Genomic DNA, 23,727 nt, shown 5'->3' with positions numbered 1-23,727 from the left:
AAACAACAGATGCTGGAGAGGATGTGGAGAAATAGGAATGCTTTTACACTACTGGTGGAGGTGTAAATTAGTTCAACCATTGTGGAAGACAGTGTGGTGATTCCTCAAGGATACAGAACTAGAAACACCATTTGACCCAGCAATCCCATTACTGGGTATATACCCAAAGGATTAAAAATCATTCTACTAAAAAGACACATGCACACATATGTTTATTGCGGCACTTTTCACAATAGCAAAGTCTTGGAACCAACACAAATGTCCATCAATGACAGACTGCATAAAAAAAAGTGGCACACATACACCATGGAATACTATGCAGCCATAAAAAAGGATGAGTTCATGTCCTTTGCAGAGACATGGATGAAGCTGGAAACCATCATTCTCAGCAAACTATCACAAGAACAGAAAACAACACACCGCGTGTTCTCACTCATGAGTGGGAGCTGAACAATGAGAACACATGGACACAGGGAGGGGAACATCACACACCGGGGCTTGTTGTGGGGTGGGGGGATAGGGGAGGGATAGCATTAGGAGAAATACCTCATGAAGGTGACGGGTTGATGAGTACAGCAAACCACCTTGGCACATGTATACCTACGTAACAAAACTGCATGTTGTGCACATGTACCCCAGAACTTAAAGTATAATAATATAATAAAAAAGAAAAATTAAAAAAAATAACTAATTCCATTCACTAAAAAAGAATAAATAAAAACAAGAAAACAAGTTTGGTTGCTTTTTATTAATAACTCCTTTGCCCCTTTCTCTTTCCAACTCTAGATGAATCTAGGCATCGGTTTTATGCACCATGTAACTGAACATTGTTGGAAAAAATTTCAAGTGAATGTATTTATACCATTCTAAATTGATGTTTTCCAATATCAAATGAGACCTCAACACTGCTGAGCAATCTTCTTACCCTTTCATTCTTAGCTAATGATCTAGTCTTGTATTTTGGGGATAATGGAAGCCATCAAAAAATCTAGACATTGCTTGCATCTGTAATCCCTTTCTTTCCTCCTATTACAAAGGAAGTCTCATTCCTCCATTCAAATGTATTGTAGGGTTTAGTTCTCGGATGTCTTTTTCATAGATGCCCTCATTTAGACACAACCATTTCCATGATTTTAAATACCATCTACAACAGGCAGATTTTTATTTCCAGCCTAGGCCTCTGATCTATATTCCATAGTAGAATATCCAACTGTCTATGATCCATCTGCTTTGATGTTTCATAAACTGAACATGCCTAAAATTAACTCATAATCTCCTCCCCACCCCAAATTTACTTCTTCTACTATGTTCTTCTTCCTACTACTCTGGAATTTCATTAAATGGTTACATCTGTCATTATGATATATAAGCCAAAAACTAGAGAGACACTTGTGATTCCCTTCACCTTTCATTAATCTGAGTGCCTTCTACATGCCAGACACTATTCCAGGCAATGGGCTACAACAGTGACTAAAACAAAATCCTCCTGGGAGGGAGAGAGGGAGAGAGTACGGGGTGGGGACGTGGGGAGAGGGTATCTATGTTGGGAGTAGGGGAAGATACACAGACAAGCAAAAAGCCCTGATAGATATAAAGCATGCCAGATGGTTATGAGTACTGTGTGGAATGTTGGGACAGTCACCATTTTTTACAGGGTGACTGAGGAAGGACCTGATAGATAATAGAGACCTAATGGAAGTGAGAAAGCAATAATATAAATATTTAAGAATATTACAAGTATAGGAAACTGCAAGTTCAGAGACCCTAAGGCAGGCACGCTCTTGGCACGTGTGAGGGTGAGGATGGAACAAGGTAAGCATGGAGGTAAGTGATAGGAAATAAGCTAGCATGGGGCTAGATCCTACAGGGCTTTGTACTTTGTTTTAAGGACTTTGGCTTTCATTGAGTGAAATGGGAAGGAATTTTGTGTTATTGCCTAAGTAACAGAAAATGCCTTAGGTTTGAAACAAATTGCTGGCTGTTCTTTTAAGAACAGATTGAGGAGGGTAAGGATAGAAGCAAAGAAACCAGCTAGCAGGCAAATAGAATAAACCAGATAAGATGGTAGCCTGAAACCTGTAGTGCCTTTGTAACACATTAAAATCTAAAGTCTCCCTATATGATCTGGCTTTTGCCTACTCTTTCAAACTCATTTTGTCTCACTGCTCTTCATACATTATTCCACAAACTACTCTTCTGGTTCCTCAAACCTGCCCTTCTTAGCGGCTTTGCACATGTTTTTGGTCCTTCTAACTTCACCTGCCAAACTCATACATATTCTTTGGTCAAAGCTCATGTTACTTTTGGTAAATATGACACCCAGCTTAAATCAGGTGCTCTCCAAGCTCCCGTTAGCACTCTACTTTCTCTTTCATCATACTTATCACAATTCATGATTGATTTAATATTTATCTCCCTCATTAGACTGTAAACTCCAGGGAAAATAACTGTTTTGTTCATCATGGCATAATTAGTGATTATGAGAGTGAAAGTCACCTAACAGACCTTCAATAAATATTTGCTGAATAAATGACTTCATAAGTCATTCATTACTTATGAATTACTTGAAAAAAATTACCTAGCTTGATAATCTACAATATTCTTAAAATAATGTTCTGAATAACTTCTGGCTTTCGAAAATCAACTTTGTCATTGAAGGATGAAAAATATTCACCAGTGATACTTAGAAGAATAAAAGCAATTCCAAAAGGAGTACTTGAATAGTTTTTAACATTCTAAACATCAAATGAATTAAGTGTGTATATAACCTCCTAGGGAAACTGTTTTAAATGGCACAACATTAATGCTACTTAATGACAGCATCTTGTATTATGGGGGACAATCATTTGAACTAAACATAAAAACATTTTTAACAATTGTACAACATGTGAATATACTTAATGTCACTATACACTTAAAATGGTTAAAATGGTAAATTCTGTTATATTTTACCACAAAAAACAAAAGCATTTCTTATAGGTTGATTGGCATAATTTCAAAAAAATACATTATCTCAAAATGTACTGAATAACAACCCAGTTTTAACTCGTAATAACTTGTCTTAGTGACTGGAAATCAAACTTTCCTTGCTTCAATTTCCTCATTAGTGAAATAGAGATACTTATGCCCTAACTCACAGACTTCTGTGAAGAGAAAATTAAGTGAAAAACAATAAAAAAAACCCCTGCATTATGCAAAGAAGGGTACTGCTATTAACAGAGGCTGCAGGTTCAATACGGGGCTGTTAATGTTTTAATATGGGTTTATATGAGAACTAGTAACTGATTTAGATATTACTATTAATCGAACAATGGTTTAAGTAACCAACTCACTGACCTCTTCCTGCCCAGATAGTTTATAAATCATTGTAAAGAAGTAAATGGCAATCTTTTAGAAAACACTTTGACATCAAAAAAATGAGCTGCTTGATTTTAAGTAAGAAAAGTAAACCTAAAATAAGTTTTTCTTTCCTTTTATTTTCTTGCAGGGAGGGAGCAAATCCGTAGTTCCCCTTACAGATTACAGATGGACATTTCTTATGTTTTGCTTTTAATTACAAACAGATTCCTTGAAATAATTATAAAAATTGATACGATACTTCAGCCTAATTATATAATAACTTCTCTTATAAGATGCAGTCACTACAATACTATCTAGTAAGTATATTATTAAATTGGTGTTGAACTTTCCTAGCCAGGATAGTGTAAAACCATTCTGTATTTTAGAATTAGATGTAGTAATTTACAACTCTTTAAAAGAACCTCTCTATTTCTCTAAGATCTCTATTATGTCATTTTCCTGTTACAGAATTAGGGACAGATAAAACACATAAAAACCTAGATTAATTCAGACAGAGGCATTAATCTTAGGGAACTTTGCTTATTAACTGAGAATAATGTGAACAGTGACAAATCAAATCTCATGTCAACATCTGAGATTAAGAAAGGCATGTTTTCATAACAAATCATTATTAGCCAAGTTACACAAGTGCAAGGCATTCTTTTAGAGATGCCATTTCTCCCCTAGTTGTGAACACTAAATTTTTATAGAACTATCCCATATATACTCTTCCTTAAAATAATCTGAGAACATAGGTTCTTCTTTTCCCACCTCTGTTCTCTTTCAAAAAGGAAGGGGTATTCTAGTCCAAAGGGAAAAGTAAAAACGTTGTTATCTATGTTGAGAAAAACAAATGGTTCTAATGCAGGTAAGGTTGTTTCCTTTTTTTTTTTTTTTTGGCTTTTATCAAAATGGATAGATAACCTGACTGAGTTGTCATTTGATAGAGGATTGAACATATTTTTGATGACAATGTGTTATGTAATTTCTGGCACATAACATGAAAGGAACTCACATAATTGAGTTTAATATCCTGGATTGGGATGAAAACCTGACCTAGAAAGTAGTATTTTTTAATTTTTCATCGGCCACATTCTCAGTTTATCAGAACAAATACAAGATCCTAAACTATTTTTTAAAAAGTGTTTTGTGTCTCAGAAGTGAGGTTTTTCCTTTTACAATGAAAACTATATTCATTTAAATATAAGGTTGGTAATTTAAATAAAATTAGAAGGTTTTGCGTTAAACTGGACTTCTGAGAAACTGAGTTCCAATAAATGCAAAAACAAAGTCTCAAGAGCAGGCTAGTTGAAGTAATGTAACACAGAAATAACAGCTTCAGAAATAACTTTTTCTCTGTTTTACAATGTAATGAAGATCTATCTAGTTTCTTAAAAGTGTTACTTCTGTGTAGTATTACTTATTCTCTTAAATTAAATCTTTAAAAAAGTTTAAACTTTCAACATTCTTCTAAATTTTTGAAATTGTTTTTTTCTAAACAACAGATCATAGGGAAAAAAAAGCTGACCTTAAAAATGCTTGAAATCCCAACTTATTTTATATTTTATGACAGGAATAATGAATGTCTTTGATTAGTGTCACTTTTTTCAAGGACTTCCTAGAATCTATTTAAGGAGCTCTATTATGTCCAAGTAAAGATTTTGAAAACAACCATCTTATGCCATGCTGCTTTCCAATGGAGAAGACCACATTACTCCCCTGCTTCAAATCCATCTGAAGAGGTGTTTCATTCAGGAAACTAACCATGAGCCTCCTAGGTAGGCCTTGACAATGAAAAAGACAAGGGTTGAAGTGCTTTTGAATCTACTGAACTAATGCTAATTAAAATTATCACCAATAATGCAAAATTTAAAAACTGGGCACTCTCTAGATGGAGTAACAGATTTAGGGCACTAGAAAATTATCTTATTATATTATTTGAACCAATGGGACACGGTGGTACATGCCTACAATCATAACTACTCAGGAGGCAGGGGCTAGGGGTAACCAAACTCAAGAATTCTGAATTTCCAAGTGCCCTACAAATAGAATATTCATAAACAATTCTATGTTATTATATCCCTTCCTTATCAGCTTGCCTAGGAAGAGTTAAATTAGCATAGTTCAGAAATCAAAGAGATGATAAATACCTACTGCAATAACACTACATGAAAAATAAAAGTACACTCAATTATTTCTTTTTAGTCCACTACGGTCCATGTGGAAAAAGACTCAAGAAAAAAGAACAGACACAACGGTTATGGAGGACAGAATCTTTCCAGAGTCATTCTGCTTAACTTCTTGAATTTTAAAAAAAGATGAGATAATTTCTACATAATACCTATACAGTGTTTATGATGTGCCAGTCAGTATGCTACGAGTTAAAATCATCAACTCACATAACCCTTAGAAAACTACTAAGATAGGGTACTATTATTTTCTTGTCAGACAATGAGAAAAATGAATTGTGGAATTAACTTGCTTAGGGAAATACAGTTATTATAAGAAGCAGGAAAGCCATGTTTTTAATCCAAGTGGTGTAGCTCCACAAACTGTGATCTTAACCTGCATTATTAGTTTTTTACGTGTTTCTTTTTTTTTTCCAAGCCAGACTTTGGCTTTCAAACTATTCCTCAGAGTCCTGGGATTCCATGAGAAAGCTTCTGGGGCCATTGTGGAAAGTAAAGGAAAGCAGATGGGGTTCTGGGAACTTCACCCAACCAAAACAATTTTACAATATCTACTTAAATAATGGGGAAACAATTAAACTTTCCACAGTAACTTAAAAAAAAAAGATTTTGATGCTAAAATACAAAACGTTTGAAAATCACAATATCTAGGCTGTAATCTTCATAAGGTCAGGATATACAGTTGTCCTTGGTATCCACAGGGGATTGGTCACAGGAGCTCCCCTCTCCACCTTGGGGATACCAAAATCCATAGATGCTCAAGTTCTTGATATAAAATGGTGTTGTATTTGTATATAATCTACATATATCTTCATATATACTTTAATCATCTCTAGATTTGTTCTAATACTTAATAAAATGTAAATGCTATGTTAATTGTTATACTGCATTGTTTTAAAATTCACATTATTTTAAATTGTTATTTATTTATTTATTTTTTTGAGATGGAGTTTCACTCTTGTCACCCAGGCTGGAGTGTAATGGTGTGATCCTGGCTCACTGCCAACTCCGCCTCCCGGGTTCAAGCGGTTCTCCTGCCTTAGCCTCCCGAGTAGCTGGGATTACAGATGCCCGCCATCACGCCTGACTAATTTTTGTGTTTTTTAGTAGAGATGAGCTTTTGTCATGTTGGCCAGGCTGGTCTCAAACTTCTGACCACAGGTGATCCACCTGCCTCGGCCTCCCAAAGTGTTGGGTTTACAGGCATGAGTCACCATGCCCAGACAAATTGTTGTATTGTTATTTTTTACTGTGCTATATGGCAGTACCATATTCACCAGAAAAGGTTAATACTCATTCATACCATTATATCAGACAATCTTGAGTACCAATATCACTAAATTAAATAATAACAGTAATAATGTTAAATCACACTCAGATTGGTGCTGCTTAGTTTTTAATCACTGGTGGTCAAAAGATTTCACTATCTCAAGGCTACTGATGGGCTAAGTATAACCCACTCTTACATTAAAAAAGTATACTTTTTACAGTCTTTTTTTTTAACATATGTCAATACTATACCACCTGATGTGGTGAAATGATCACTCAAATTTGGAGGATACTGAATTAATTTAAGAGGTTACATTAAAATTCAAATTGTCAGTAGAAATAATATTTGATATTTTCTAAAATTGATGAAAATTGTTTTCAATTTCAAAGAAGTTACAAGGAAACTTGAAAAAAGCATAATTGAAGAAATAGTATCTGACAAAACCTATAGAATCTATTCTATTAGTTATCTATTACCCTTTTTATTTTTGGATCTATGAAGTTACATGAATTTTTGTGAAATAGAGGAGTAAAGGCTACTGCCACCATTTTGTACTCCCTCTTACAGTGAATTTTCAGCTTGAGAGCTGACATCTTAATCAATTAAAAATCATGGAAGTTTTAAGAAAATAAAACTAAAGGCCTAGCTTTTCTAATTCCAGATGTGAACTAAAAGCTAAAAGCTGCACAAATAAAAACTCGTTTTTCTCTTCTCCAAATTGTTTGAAGAATTTTATTTTAGAGACAGTATAGTTTCCAACTAAATTAAGCAATAGTCATGAAATAATATCCACTGCTTAAAATATTCACTGCTAAAATTTTCATCAAAAATTTTTATGGCTATTATCATAAAATTATAAACCATCACACTCATGGCTATGTCTCAGATGAAATGGAACACGTGATGGTAAATTATATTAGGAGGGTCTGCAATAGAGCTATCAATTTATTCTAATAAAATAGTTTTGAATAGAAGCAAAAATGAATAAAATGAAGACTATCATACCTTAAACATAACATGCAAGAAAGTTAAACGATGCCAAATCTAGCTCAACCTGGCTGGTTAAAGATTCAATTTTAATACCCATTTTTGAGAAACTGCAGTTAACCATATGTAGACAATACTAAACAGATGTATCAAAGGCACAAAAAACTAGGATGTAGTATTGCTTTAGAAGGAATTTAGTCTGAATGCTGGCCCAAGCCTCCCATGAATGATTAGCATCAACACAAACTCTTGTGCTCTCCTGACAGATTCAAATTTCGAATCTCTATGTTGTTAAAATATTTTATTAATATTTATGAAAAAGCACCAAGATTGGTTTTCCATACTAGGAAAATAAACTCTAGCTGATATCAAGCCTCTGGAACCAAAGTAATTTTGGCAGTTCAAGGATAAAGAGGTATATACAAATTAATATAACTTGGTGATCTGGGAACAGGGTTTTCTGGTACTGGTATGACAACAATTTACATAAAACATGTTCCAGAGATGGTCCAACAGATAGATATTATAATTTGTCTGTCCCATTCCCATCTCTGAAAGCTAGGCACCCATGTACTTTACTTTGTTATTTAATAACTATTAGGATAATAATACATTTTGGTTTTCTTCCTCATCTAGAAAAATAAAGATAAAAAATTGTCTCTATGTCTAACTAGTGCTAGAATTCTTGAAAAACTATTTTGAATAAAGTAACACTACATTATGAGCAGGATTACTCACTCCAAGAAGATTTAAAAGAAGAGTTTATTAATCTATATATTAACCTATCTGCTTAGGCAGATAGGCCACTTCCCAAGTGGTTCAACTCTAAAGCAAAATACCAGAAATCGATTATGCCTTCCCCACTCAATTTCTAAAAGGATGCAAACTCCTGGCCTATAGTGTATGACAGATTCTAATTTCCAAGAATATAAAAAGGCAATGGTTAATTTAGGAAACAGCTGTATGAATGACGACGTATAAAAAGATTCACTTAGAATACTGAATGGTGAAGAGTCATCCTTTTCTCAGATAGTGAGAAAGATGCCTAATAATGTCCTTATCAATCTACACCCTGCATTTAATCTCTATCTTTGGAGGCTGCATGCTGGGCATAGGAGATTCAACAAAAAAATACGAATAGAGAACAGAAAAGTTTAGATTTAAAACTAAAAATCCAGAATTCACAAAAGAGACTGACCAAAAAAAGGTTAAAATTCAAGAATCAAAAATGGTTTGCCATTATTCTGAGCTTTTATAAACACAGAAATTTTATCTGTAAAAGGGGAATAAAATAACCAGCCCTAAGTTTATACACAGTAACAGTAATATTAAAATATATATATATCTCATTACTTCAGAATCAATCAAAGACATAAATATTTAAAAAGTTAAGTTGAAAGAGGATATAGACTAGAGCAGAAAGAAAAGAAAAAGGGGGGAGGGGGAAGGGGAAAGGCAGTTATCTCTTATATCCCCAAATTAAAAGGCCTTTAAGGAAAAGTGATTTGTTAAAATATGTATATAAAAAGAAGTTCCCAAGATTTTCCTTTTTAAAATTTTAATTTCCCATTAAGACAAAAAAAGAAAACAAAACAAAACAAAAGGCAATAGACTTCTACTGAATAATGGAGGGAACTCACTAGCTTTTTTTTTTCCCCCTTCTTAGACAGCTTAAGTTTTCTGTTCGATATTATGTTTCTGCAAAGTGATATTTAATCTTGTACATTATGTTAATCAATCACATGTCACCTAATTGAGAAACATATGTTCTACTACCAGTAGTAGAATGAATGAGTCAAATATGTATGCTTAAATCTTCCATGAAAAATAAACTTTCAAAACATATACCCATGTTCTGGCATGAAAAACCAACTCTATCTTCTTGTATTACAGATTTCCATGAAACATGAGTTTCACTTTGTTTACAAAGACCTACCTGAATAGCTGAGTTCATGAAACACGTATTTCCCAAGTTACTTAGGCCACAGAGGCCTGGCTGTTCATTGTTTCTTCCAGGTTCTGAATAATCATAGTTCTTATAAGCCGTATATGATGGGAGACAGTAATTTGAGTTTTTCACACTGGAAGAAAAAAATATTTTCATAATGTAGCCAATTATATTACAACATATTTATAATAAAGAGTACTTTAGGCCTATTTATGAGATATATGGTTGATCATTAAATTTCTTTTATAAAGTACTCAACTGAGATACTTTTAAAGACTTGAACCTCAAACAAAATAACTCACCCTGAGTTAAGATACTCCTTATCCAATCAACAAAATAACTCAAATACCACACCAACCAATACAAATCACGATTATATCTTTCTACCTTTGATTAACTGGAGCAGCTTTACAGCTTGCTCCATTCCCCATTGCTCCATCAAATTTAAAACATTCAGATTTTAAACACCAACTGCAGCAACAAATCATCTCCTTTATGACCCTTTTGCATTCTGTTATTGTAATAGAGTAACAACGGTAGAAACAGTAAGAGTTATGCTTTAAAAAGTTACAGGTAAGAGCAGAGAGTTCCAAGGCCACTGTGACCTCACTGTTATGATGCACTGATGATTCCATTTATAGTTTCTATGCTAGACCAGCAAAAACTAGTATTCAAATGCAGAAAAAAGCCTGGGTGAACAGGAATGCAAAAATGATTCTAAGCAAGTATATCCCAGTATTATTTGCCTTTTCTTTCTTCTGGTTTCTCAGATTAATGTAGTTTATTTAATTAGATAAATATAACCTCAAGATAATTTAAATGTTAATATTAAAAACTCTATAATATTCTAAAAGTTACAAAATCAGGATAATTTTTAGAAAGAAGAAAATGTTAAACGATCCCTCTTCCTTCTGCATATAATAAAAAATAATTTTGTGAAAAAGAATGGATTCTTATTTTTTAATAGGTTATTCTATAAAATATGTATGATGAATACTTTGGATATAATCCAAAAGCAAGCTTTCAATCTTTTTTTATTCATTAGAAAGAACCTGAATGAGATCTTTGCTAAAAGCAAATGACACTATAAATAAAACAGCTTTATAAATGAACATGATAAATCGGTATCTCTAGCAATTCACAACTGGCTATAATTTATTCCTGGTATTACTTTTTAAAAGTAGTTTTTTCTTAAAATTTCAAATACTTCACTTTATTATTTCATATATTACACTCTCACTTTGTCATTATAAGAGTTTATGTGAACTGTACTACTACCTGTTCTAACAAAGTCTTTAGTACACACACACACACACACACACACACACACACACACACACACACACACACACACACACCCCAGACAGGTAAAACACACAAAACCAAACCAACCTCAAATTACACATACAATGTTAGCCTACTAATGTTTTTGTATTTTTTAAAAAAACACTCCCTTCTCCTGGAAACAAAAAAGGTCAACTCCTCAACTCTGAAAAAACAATCCACCCTGAGATAAAAACAGCAGGCGTCAAAGAAATATAACATTGATCAATTCAAATTCAGAATTGCTAGACTTACAGATATTTACTTGTCTTAAACTGAAACAAAACACAAAAAATATAACTCATGCATCTTTTCTTGGCAAATCATTACCCTATGATTCACTTTTTATTTTATATTCCTAGTAACTAATAAAGTACAAAGTGCCTATCAGCAATTTTAAGTATTTTCGCTCATAATTGGATTATTGAATCTAACTTTGGGTACACACAACAAAAAGCTGAAGTACAAAAAAAAATCCTGTTTTTCTTTTATCAGTGTTAAATAGTGCTAAAAATGAAGATCTTCTGTATGTTATTTAAAAAAATGCAAGGCTTGCATTTTCTACACATTCTACACATTACAGAGAAGAAAAAACTTCTGACTGTAAAATTATAGTAAAATTTAAGCAGCTAGAGCACACAGGAAAGTATGCACAAATGCATGCTCACGCCTATACACACACACGTGAAAAGACTAAAAGCACATTTACATGCTCATTCCATAAGTATATATTCAGATCTCTTGTCTCTCCCCACATGTAACACAAAGAGATGCTGGAAGTTCTATTCTTCTTTGCAGCAACATGATGGAATTTGATGGGACAGAAATTCCTATTTACTGAGAAATGAATAAAAAACTTATTTGCAAAGCAGTTTTTTGGTTTTGTTTTTTAAGAAAATCTAAATCCCTAAATATTATCTACAACTTTGCTCAAAGATTGAGATAGTCTAGATGCTCAAAATGATAATGAAAATCAATGAATTTAAGATACTTCAATATTATTTTGATTGGTTACTTATAATCCACATGTTATGTGTGCTTTAAATGAAATATTAAAGTTTGTCATGGAAAATATCAAAACTAGTTTATGTAATTAAAAAAATTTATGAAAATCTGGGCCCTAGTATCTTTCACGACTATGTCTAGTAATTACTTCCTAAAGATCTTAAGCTAGTCATCATCTTTTAAGGCTATGCTACTTTGCAAAAATAAATTTACAGTAATTGTAATGGGAATTTAAATACTATATTAGGTTAATTCTGTATTATATCCATCCTTCTTTAATAAAAACACACTAAAAATACACTTTTTTTTTTGGTAAAATTGAAGCTTACCTTTCTATAAAAAATTTCAGATTGACTTTTAAGCTAGTACCGACACCTGACTTTATAAATACATAATTTAATCCTCATAACTATAATTATGCCCGTTGTGCAGTTAATGAAATGATGCTTTTAGCTAACAAATTTATCAAGAGCCAGATGGTTAGCTCTGGTAGTTTCCAAAATTCACAGTTCCTGTTCATGGCTCAATCTCATACAGGGAATCATTTTCATTTCAAATAAAAAAGATATAAATAAATTAACAGAAAAATAGAAATGTGCGCTGCATTTGGAATGTCAAATTAAGACAATAAACACATTAACAATATTTTTTTAAAGGCAGTGTTAGTAATATATCAAAGCAAATAAAGCAGGGCAGAAAAATACAGGTTATAGAACTATTACCAGAAAGACAATCTGACAGATATCTAAAAATGTACTTAAATTATAACTGAGGCAAAACCAAATACACATGGGACTAACAAGTAAAATTATGACACAAGGTAAACAAACTGTATTATAGTAATGGATTTTTCATAATACAGGTTTTAATAAAAACTTACTAAACTTAAATGGAATAATTCCAAGTATACTTTATTACTTGGAATTATTTTATAACAATATTCCTATTTCTGGAAATAAAAATTTTATATCTTAGAAATGTACCAGTGTAGGGTTAAATCTTGAATTTATAAATAAATTTCATATAAGTTTGTAGACAACTATTGATTTTAATATATTATTTATACTTGTAGACTATTTCCACATACATGAGGTTTCAAAAACATAATGCAAAAAGGTCATTACTATTTCACCTACTTTTAAAGAAACTATGCTATTTCTATCTGAAGTCTTTCCAGAAGCTGAATGGAAATTCAAGAAGTAAACTGTATGTAAAACAGTTGTTTAAATATGGAATTCAAGTTTTTTAAGGTTAAAAAACAAAACTTTCCATTTTACAAATGCTTAAGTTCTGTTCCTTACTAAGAAAGAAAATCCATACATAAAAATGTACTTTCAAGCTCAAAATGGTCACAGCTTCATGGTACCTCAGTGACCATTTGCTATTAAAATTCCATAATATGACAAGGCTATTTCAGTGTTTGAATTAAAAAAATATAAATAGCTAAAAATATAATGTAGTCATATGATAGAATCATTGAAACTTAAGACTCTAATTTCTCTCAATAGTTTCTGCAGTCAGAGGTTTTTAGATTAGCTTATACTGTCAAGTACTTACTAAGGATGCAAACAGAACAAAACCAAAAACATACCAGACCACACATACCAATATGGTAATACTGGTCAAAATACAGTTTACATTCAATATAGTCTATATACAATGTTAAAAATATGTCCAAAGAATGACTGTAAATACCTGTAAATAAATTCTTTTATAGTAAATATGAGAGCTATCTGCAATGAGTAAATCATAAGTAATATTTTATCTAGCATGAAGTTTACTTAAAGCTCTCATTTACATAATACAAACCAAATTACGAGGGGTTATTTTCACTCTTTTTTTTTGGCTTGTGCACATACATTTTTAAATAGAAGAGAAGACACTTCAGTGTAATTTTGAATATTCAGTGTCTTCAGTATTTTAGTATTACACTATGATGTAATATTATTAGATACAGTGCACATATCTTTTTATGAATTACTGAAATAAGAATGTGAACGTTTTAAATGTTATTGATTCATACTGGTAAACTATTTTGCTAGAAAAAATTATTCTAATACTCCAAGCACTCAATCATTATAAAAATATATGTTATTGTTTAATTTTTCCCAATGTGACTGAGGTAAGGGAAAGCAAATGGGGTTTTTCATGGTTTTAATCTCTAATCAGTAGTGAATGTGAAAATTTAAAATATTTATCCCAGCTGGGTGAGGTGGCTCATGCCTGCAATCTCAGCACTTGGGAGGCTGAGGCAGGAGGATTTCTTGAGCCCAGCAGTTCGAAACCAGCATGAGCAACATAGTGGAACTGTCTCTATGAAAATAAAAATAAAAAAATTAGTGGGGAGTAGTGGCGTGTGCCATAATCCAAGCTACTCAAGAGGCTAAGGTGGGAGGATCACTTGAGCCTGGGAGGTCAAGGGTGCAGGGAGCTGTGATTGTGACACTGCACTTTAACCTGGGTGACAGAGTGAGACCCTACCTCAAAAAAAAAAGTTTATTCCTTATTTAATTCCTTTACTTTTACTGCCCAATGTTTCTAAGACTCTTAGAAAATTTCTAATTTTTATGAGCTTGATATATTTAGAATATAAATCCTTTATCATTTGTAACAAGTACTTTTTTCCATTTATTTGTCCTTTTTTAATATGCTTGGATTTAAAATTTCAGAGAGAAATTCTCAGACATGAGCCAATTTTCTCAACAATATTTCCTGGATAATCTGCCCATTCCTATTACTCTACAATGTCTCCTGATCACAAATTCTTTTTATAGAAAGATTTGTTTCTGAGCTAGATTCCATTGATATGGAGGTGTATTTTTGGGTCAGTACTATGTTGTTTGAATTTTTGTTATCTTTGTAATACATTGTGATATTTAGTTTAAGACTAATCCTTATTATTCTTTTCCAAAATTATTTTAGCTCTGTCATCTACTTATAATCCAGATGTACGTTAGAATCATTTTTGTCATCCTCCCCCAAAAGATAAATTTTGAGGGAAAATTAATTAAACATATAAATGTAATTATTAGTGTCTTAATTTTAAAGATTATTTCACAAATAGCTTTAGTCTTTTAGAATTTACTCACTGAGATAATCAGATGCCATTTAGAAACTGCAAAAATATCTAAATACTAATACTTTACAATTAGTATAAGTATATACTAACATATAATTAAGTATTAGATATCTAATACTAATATTTTAGTGCAAATATCTAAATACTTTCACTCTAATCCATAAATAGCACTATACATACCAAAATAAATAAATAAAAGGAGGATAATCATCTCTAGATCAATATTATTCCCATAATTTGGGCTAATTACAAATAATAAAGGTTTTCTTTCAACCTTTTTCAACAAAAAAAAATCAATGTTCCAGGTAATACACTCAGAGTCAATACAAGATAATACACTCAGAGTGAAGCCCATGTAACCTTGACTTTCAATCGTTTTTCTTATAGCAATATAACACACACTTCAAAATTTTTATAAATTCCATGATTCTAAATTTTATTTGGCAAGGGGTAAGGTAATTGTTTTTCTGAACTTCTCAAGAAAAAGCGATTGCCTTTTTCATAAACAAAAATTTATATGTGCTTTCCACTTGAGAATCACTGATATATACTTTTTAAAAATACTTTACTATATGTGATTACATATCTAGTTCTAAAATGACATCTGAATTTAAATTCTTCCTAAAAAATTGTGTTCTAACAAACTTCTAAATATATTTTAATGATTAGTATTTAGTATGTAAAATTCTTTAAGTGTTTTACTTCTTTCAATGTATGTATTAAATCAAGAAGTAATTTAATTGCTTTCTTTTTTGTTAAGTTACTCCTGGAAGAACTAACCAGTAATTTAAAAGAAAATCAATTTTAATGCATTAAGACTTTTATCCTAAAATTTAGATACAAAAGATTTTTGCAACCATAATAGGGTGATCAATTAAACAAAGAGTTTTTAAGATTCAGTGCTTACTTTCTGTTGTTCATGTTGTTATAATTATTTGATAGAGATGAAGGAGAGATCTTTGGTAAAGTTGAAAAATTGGATGCACCTGGGGACCTTTAAAAATATGAAAATGTTAAATTAGATAAAAAAATGAAGAATTTTTAAATTATGAAATAAAAGAACTAACAGATGACAATGTTTGTAGTAAATGAATGCTGAAAAGTAGATTTATGAGCAAAATCACTATTATCCTTTGGTTTTCAATTTTGAATGTATTTTTCCTTATAAAAACATAAAAGTACAAAAGGGAACTATTTTCAAATAAAATTTATCAAATTAAATATGCAACTTGCTATTATTCCTATAAATCTACTAACTACATATACCCATTTCCGAGTTTAGGTAACCATTTTTGACATTTTACGATCAATTTCCATTAGTCAATGGAATTAAACTATTCTACTGTTTCTCACTGGTACACCATGGCATTCTAATTATGCACAACATTGACACAGAGATCAGAGAACATTACCAATTTTTAAAAATTAAGGCAATGGGGACAAAATAGATAAAATAATTCCAAGCATAATCCCAATATGCTATATTTGGCCAAAGGGAAAAGGCATAAATCTGACTATAGTATACATACCTTATTAATTCAGAACCTTTTTGAAGAAACTGCAATTACTATTGGTTTTTAATCAACTTAAACCATTAAAGGCATGACTTATAATCAACAAATCTATAATACGCCAATAATCTAAGTACTTAAAGGTCACTAAAAGTTTTACTTTCTCTTGTAATTTTGTAAACATATTATTTTAATTTACTAGGCAACAGCTAGGCAAGAGGCTATAAAAAGCTAGGTTTCAGTCCAGTGACTCAGTCATTGTAAATTCGATATTAGTGAGGCCCCAAATGATTCACTTTTAAATATTATGCTAATGAACAATGAAATGGTCAATAAGCAGAAAAGCATAATCTAGAAAATTTGCTTTTAAGTGATTTGGATTTATCTAAATAAATATATTTACAATGCATTATGCAGAACAAATGGTGGGCAATAAAATTTTTTAGATATAAAAAATTTACATTTTCAATTTCACTTTTATTATTTTTTTTAGAGACAGGGTTTTGCTCTGTTGCCCAGCCTGGGGTGCAGTGACACAATCACAGCTCACATAGCCTTGACCTCCCAGGCTCAAGAGCTTCTCCATCTCAGCCTACTGAGAAACTGGAACTATAGGCGTGTGCCACATACCCAGCTAATTTAAAAACAATTTTTTTTTGCCGAGACAGAGATTTCACCATGTTGCCCAGGCTAGTCTCAAACTCCTGGCCTCAAGTGATCCTCCTGCCTCAGCCTCCCAAAGCACTGGGACTACAGGTGTGATTATAGGCTGCACCAGGCCTACTTGAACTTTTTAAGTTTTATACATTATAAAATCTTAGAAAAACATGTTTTCTTTTGAACGAGGTTCTTTTAGCTGATAAATGTTATATATTACTGGATCCTGTTATGTGGGATTTCTAGTTAGGTACCCTTCTGATGGAAGTCCCTTTAACAAGATTTTATTTTACTGTACTAAACTCAAAAACAAAATACAATCAACCAAGTTTTATTATAAAACAATGTATAGAACACATTTAAAAAATAATTTTAATGATCCTAATATTCCCAGATAGTAGTTTTAAAATATTAATAAAAAACTGAAATATCCTGGCATTTCTGCCTCCACATTAAGAATTCTAAATTAGGAAAAAAAGGTCTAAATTGATTAGAGACTGAGTTATAATAAATTAAGGAGGTTAATTTTTAAAAATATAATTCATTACAACTTTTCAAAAACATATGTAAATCGAAAGTTACCCTGAATCTTATAGTAAAAATTACGGAAATAAAGATCCATTGCTTCATCCAATAAAGTGGCTGAGACATATATATGTTATATATAATATATATACACACTGTATACACTTCATGTATATATACACACACACACACACACATATATACACTTTTTTCTTTTTCTTTTCATCTATGGCCTTTTTTATTATTCATTAGCAACTCTAAGAACTATATTAGAAGGAAAAGAAAATGAAATACCATGGAATTAATTTGTATTTTCAATTTTTATGGAGTTCATTCAAACACTCAAACATTTACTAAATGATTACTGTATGCCTCATCCTTGATAAGTACTGGGAATACAAAGAAAGACACAGTTCCTGACCTCAAACAGCTCACGATCTAACAGGAAAAAATGACATATAAGCAAAATGACTATAATACAATAATACAATATAAGTACGACAACAAATTCTAATGTAGAATTTTGTGGGTAGTGACATGAGGTGATTTAAAAATGACGTACAATTAGAGGGATAGGTGGGAAGTAAAAGAGTATTACAGGTAGGAAGAACAGCATGTAGAAATCATGTAGAAACTATGAATGTGTTCAGGGAATTACCAGTAAATTCAGCTTGGCTTAAAGACTAGGAAGTACTGACAGGAACAGAGGTTACTAAGGTAGGTATGACAATAAAAGGTCTTTTATGTTCTATGAAGAAATCTGGATTTTATCCAATTGTGCTGGAGCATGTGGAAAGACTTTAATAGGGTATCAACAAAATCAGATTTGTAATCTAGGAACTTTTAAGGAAGAGAAAAAGACTGAAGATTGGGAGACCAGTTAAGGAACTATAAAAACAAAGGTAAGAATTAATAAGGGGTGGAGTTAAGAAAGTAGAGTGGGCAAGGGCAGCGTATCTTGGATGTTTAGGAAGCAGTTCTTGAAGTATAGTCCATGGATCCTGGGGGTTGTCAAGACCCTTTTTAAGGTGTCCATTGGTGAGGTCAAAACTATTTTCATAATAAATATCAAAGTGTCGTTTAAATGTTATTCGACCTCTTTCACTGAGTGGATATTGGCACTGCTAGTGCAAAAGCAATGGTGGATAAAACTGCTGAAACCTTAGCATGAATCAAAGGAGTAGCACTAATCTATATTTCACCACATCACAGTAAAAAAGTTTCACTTGAGAATATCCACATTGAAAAAAAAATTACTGATTTTATTAAATCTTAACCCTTACTTACACTTCTTTTTGATATTATCTGACAAACTGGGAAGTTTGCATAAAGCGTATCTGCTACAAACTGAAGTATCATGGCCGTCATTCTGAGGAAAAGCTTGTGTAGTTATTTGAACTGCATGAACCACAAGTGGAACCAGTCATTGTTTTCAGGACACCACTCTTTTTTTATTCTACATTAGGAAACGACTGTGTGTGGTTATTTGGACTTGGCTATTGATATGGCTTGGTTCTGTGTCCCCACCCAAATCTCATCTTGTAGCTTTCATAATCCCCAGGTGTTGTGGGAAGGGCCTAGTAGGAAATGACTGAATCATGGGAGGGGGTGGGTCTTTTCCATGCTGTTCTTGTGATAGTGAATGAGTCTCACGAGATTTGATGTTCTTAAAAATGGGAGTTTCTCTGCACAAGCTCTCTTTGCCTGCCACCATCCATGTAAGACATGACTTGCTCCTCCTTGCCTTCTGCCATGATTGTGAGGCTCCCCCACCCCAGACATGTGGAACTGTAAGTCCAATGAACCTCTTTCTTTTGTAAATTGTCCAGTCTCAGGTATGTCTTTATCAACAGCGTGAAAACAGACTAAAAGAGTAAATTGGTACCGGTAGCGTGTGGCGTTGTTGAAAGTTTTATACATTATAAAACCTTAGAAAAAAATGTTTTCTAAGGCAAATCCCTTCCACCTATGAGCCTGTAAAATCAAAAACAAGTTAGTTACTTCCTAGATACAAAGAGGATACAGGCATTGGGTCAATACAGCCACGTGTAAGCAACTTTGGAACTGGGTACTAAAGTTCCCAGAAAATGTGTAAGCAACTTTGGAACTGAGTAATAGGCAGACGTTAGAACAGTTTGGAGGACTCAGAAGAAGACAGGAAAATGTGGGAAAGTTTGGAACTTCCTGGAGACTTGGGAGGACTCAGGAGATAGGAAGATGTGTGAAGGTTTAAAACTTTCTAGAGACTTGTTGAATGGCTTTGACCAAAATGCTTAGTGTTATAGACAATAAAGTCCAGGCTGAGGTAGTCTTAGATGGAAATGAGGAACTTGTTGTGAACTGGAGCAAGGGTGACGCTTGATATGTTTTAGCAAAGATACTGGTGGCAGTTTGCCCTGGCCCTAGAGATTTGTGGAATTTTGAACTTAGGAGAGATGATTTAGGGAATTTGGCAGAAGAAATCTACGCAGCAAATCATTCAGGAGGTGACTTGGGTGCTGTTAAAGGCATTCAGTTTTAAAATGGGAACAGGGCATAAAAGGTTGGAGAATTTGCAGCCTGACAATACAATAGAAATGAAAATCCCATTTTCTGAGGAGAAATTCAAGCTGGCAAAAGTACCGAGCAGCTAAATGTTAATCCCCAAGACAACGGGGGGAAAATGTCTCCAGGGCATGTCAGAGGTCTTCACGGCAGCCCCTCCCATCACAGGCTTGGAGGCCTAAAAGGAAAGATGGTTTTATGGGCTAGGCCCAGAGGCACCCTGCTCTGTGCAGCCTAGGGACTTGGTACCCTGTGTTCCAGCTGCTCCGGCCATGGCTAAAAGGGGCCAAGGTACAGCTCAGGCTGTTGCTTCAGAGTGTGGAAGCCCCAAGCCTTGGCAGCTTCCATGTGGTGCTGGGCCTGTGGGTTCACAGAAGTCAATAATTGAGGTTTGGGAACCTCCGCCTTGATTTTGGAGGAGGTATGGAAACGCCTGGATGCCCAAGAAGTTTGCTGTAGGGGCGGGGTCCTCATGGATAATCTCTGCTAGGGCAGTGAGGAAGGGAAATATGGGTTTGGAGCTCCCACACAGATTCCCTACTAGGGCACCACCTACTGGAGCTGTGAGAAGAGGGCCACTGTCCTCCAGACCCCAGAATGGTATAGATCTACTGAGAGCTTGCACTGTGCACCTGGAAAAGCTGCAGACAACGCCAGCCCGTGAAAACAGCCAGCAGTGGGGTTATAACCTGCAAAGCCACAGGGAAAGAGCTGCAGAAGGCTGTGGGAGCCCACCTCTTGCACCAGTGTGACTCGGATGCGAGACATGGAGTCAAAGGAGATCATTTTGGAGCTCTAAGATTTGACTGCCCTGCTGGATTTCGGACTTGCATTGGGCCTACAGCCCCTTTGTTTTGGCCAATTTCTCCCATTTGGAATGGCTGTGTTGACCCAATGCCTGTATCCTCCTTGTATCTAGGAAGTAACTAACTTGTTTTCGATTTTACAGGCTCATAGGTGGAAGGGACTTGCCTTGTCCTGAATGAGACACTGGACTGTGTATTTCTGAATTCATGCTGAAATGAGTTGAGACTTTGGGGGACTGTTGGGAAGGCATGACTGGTTTTGAAATGTGAGATAAGATTTGGGAGAGGCCAGGGGCAGAATGATATGGTTTGGCTCTGTGTCCCCACCCAAATCTCATCTTGTAGCTCCTGTAATTCCCACGTGTTGTAAGATAGGCCTGGTGGGAGATGACTGAATCATGGGGGTGGGTCTTTTCCATGCTGTTCTCGTGATAGTGAATGGGTCTCATGAGATCTGATGGTTTTAAACATGGGTTTCAGGGAGGGGCCAAGATGGCCGAATAGAAACAGCTCTGGTCTGAGGTTCTCAGGGCGATCAATGGAGAAGGCAGGTGATTTCTGCATTTCCAACTGAGGTATCCATCTCATTGGAACTGGTTAGGTAGTGGGTACAACCTGCAGAGAGTGAGCAGAAGCAGGGTGGGGCGTTGCTTCATCTGGGAAGTGCAAGGAGCTGGGGGGCTTCCCTCCTCCAGCCAAGGGAAGCCATGAGGGACTGTGCTACCTGGCCCAAGTACTATGCTTTCCCATGGTTTTTGCAATCTGCAGATCAGGACTTGTGTGCCTACACCACCAGGGCCCTAGGTTTCAAGCATAAAACTGAGTGGCTGTTCGGGAATGCAATGAGCTAGCTGTAGGAGTTTTTTTTCATAACCACAGTGGTACCTGGAATGCCAGCGAGACAGAACCATTCACTCCCCTGGAAAGGGGGCTGAAGCCAGGGAGCCAAGTGGGCTCGCTCAGTGGGTCCCACTCACCGAGCCCAGAAAGCTAAGAACCACTGGCTTGAAATTCTCACTGCCAGCACAACAGTCTGGAATTGACTTGAGACGATCGAGCTTGTTTGGGGGAGGGGCATCCGCCATTACTGAGGCTTTAGTAGGTGGTTTCCCCTCGCAGTGCTAAGGAGACTGGGAGGTTTTGACTGGGCAGGATTCACCACAGTGTGGCAAAGTGGCTGTGGCCAGACTGCTTCTCTACATTCCTCCTCACTGGGCAGGGCACATCTGAAGGAAATGCAGCAGCCCCAGCCAGGGGTTTACAGATAAAACTCTCATCTCCCTGGGACAGAGAAACTGGGGGAGGGATGGCTGTGGGTGTAGCTTCAGTGGACTTAATCTTTCCTGGCTGCAGGCTCTGAAGAGAGCAGCTGATCCTGACAAGGGGGATTCTCCCAGCACAGTGCACCAGCTCTGCTAAGGGACAGGCTGCCTCCTCAAGTGGGTCCCTGACCCCGTGCCTCCTGCCTGGGAGAGACCTCCCAACAGGTGTCGACAAACACCTCATACAGGAGAGCTCCGGCTGGCATCAGGCCGGTGCCCCTCTGGGACGAAGCTTCCAGAGGAAGGAGTAGGCAGCAATCTATGCTGTTCTGCAGCCTCCACTGGTGATACCCAGGCGAACAGGGTCTGGAGTGGACCTCCAGCAAACTGCAGCAGACCTGCAGAAAAGGGGCCTGACTGTTAGAAGAAAAACAAACAAACAGAAAGCAACAACAACATTAACAGAAAGATCCCCCAACAAAGACCCCATCCAAAGGTCATCAGGTTCAAAGACCAAAGGTAGACAAATCCACGAAGATGAGGACAAACTAGTGCAAAAACGCTGAAAATCCCAAAAACCAGAAAGCTGCTTCTTCTCCAAATGATCGCAACTTCTCTCCAGCAAGGGCACAAAACTGGATGAAGACTGACACTGATGAATTAATAGAAGTAGGTTTCAGAAGGTGTGTAATAAACTCCTCTGAGCTAAAGCAGCACGTTCTAACCCAGTGCAAGGAAGCTAAGAACCTTGATAAAAGGTTACAGGAACTGCTAACTACAATAACCAGTTTAGCGAGGAACATAAATGGCCGGATGGAACTGAAAAACACAGCATGAGAAATTAGTGAAGCATACACAAGTATCAACAGCTGAATCGATCAAGCAGAAGAAAGGATATCACAGATTGAAGATCACCTTGCTGAAATTAGGCACAAAGACAAGATTAGAGAAAAAAGAATGAAAAGGAATGAACAAAGCCTCCAAGAAATATGGGACTATGTGAAAAGACCAAACCTATAATTGATTAGTGTACCTGAAAGTGATGGGGAGAATGGAACCGAGTCGGAAAACACATTCAGAGAGAAGCGAACTCTCGGGAGAACTTCCCCAACCTAGTAAGACAGGCCAACATTCCAAATCAGGAGATACAGAGACCACCACTAAGATACTTCATGAGAAGATCAGCCCCAAGACACAAAATCTTCAGATTCTCCAAGGTTGAAATGAAGGAAAAAATGTTAAGGGCAGCCAGAAAGAAAAGTCAGGTCACCTACAAAGGGAA

The 23,727-nt window shown here is 34.9% G+C and overlaps 1 protein-coding gene across 13 annotated transcripts in view; it reads right to left on the bottom strand.

Moving 5' to 3' along the window:
* Nucleotides 1–23,727, bottom strand: part of USP15 (ubiquitin specific peptidase 15) — a 148,311-nt gene that overhangs the window by 41,760 nt on the left and 82,824 nt on the right. For 7 of the 13 annotated variants that reach the window (XR_013400623.1, XR_013400622.1, XR_013400620.1 and 4 more), the window contains 2 exons: nt 16,048–16,134; nt 9,722–9,866 (listed from right to left, as the gene is read on the bottom strand). Coding sequence is in view for 8 of the 13 variants with exons in the window: in XM_077953038.1 (XP_077809164.1) it covers nt 9,722–9,866; nt 16,048–16,134 (232 nt within the window). In the remaining 5 variants the exon portion in view is untranslated. 13 annotated transcript variants of the gene reach the window in all.

The sequence above is a fragment of the Macaca mulatta genome, chromosome 11 (genome assembly GCF_049350105.2).
Source record: "Macaca mulatta isolate MMU2019108-1 chromosome 11, T2T-MMU8v2.0, whole genome shotgun sequence".
NCBI classification, from domain to species: domain Eukaryota; kingdom Metazoa; phylum Chordata; class Mammalia; order Primates; family Cercopithecidae; genus Macaca; species Macaca mulatta.
This window is presented reverse-complemented; position numbering and strand designations above follow the sequence as displayed.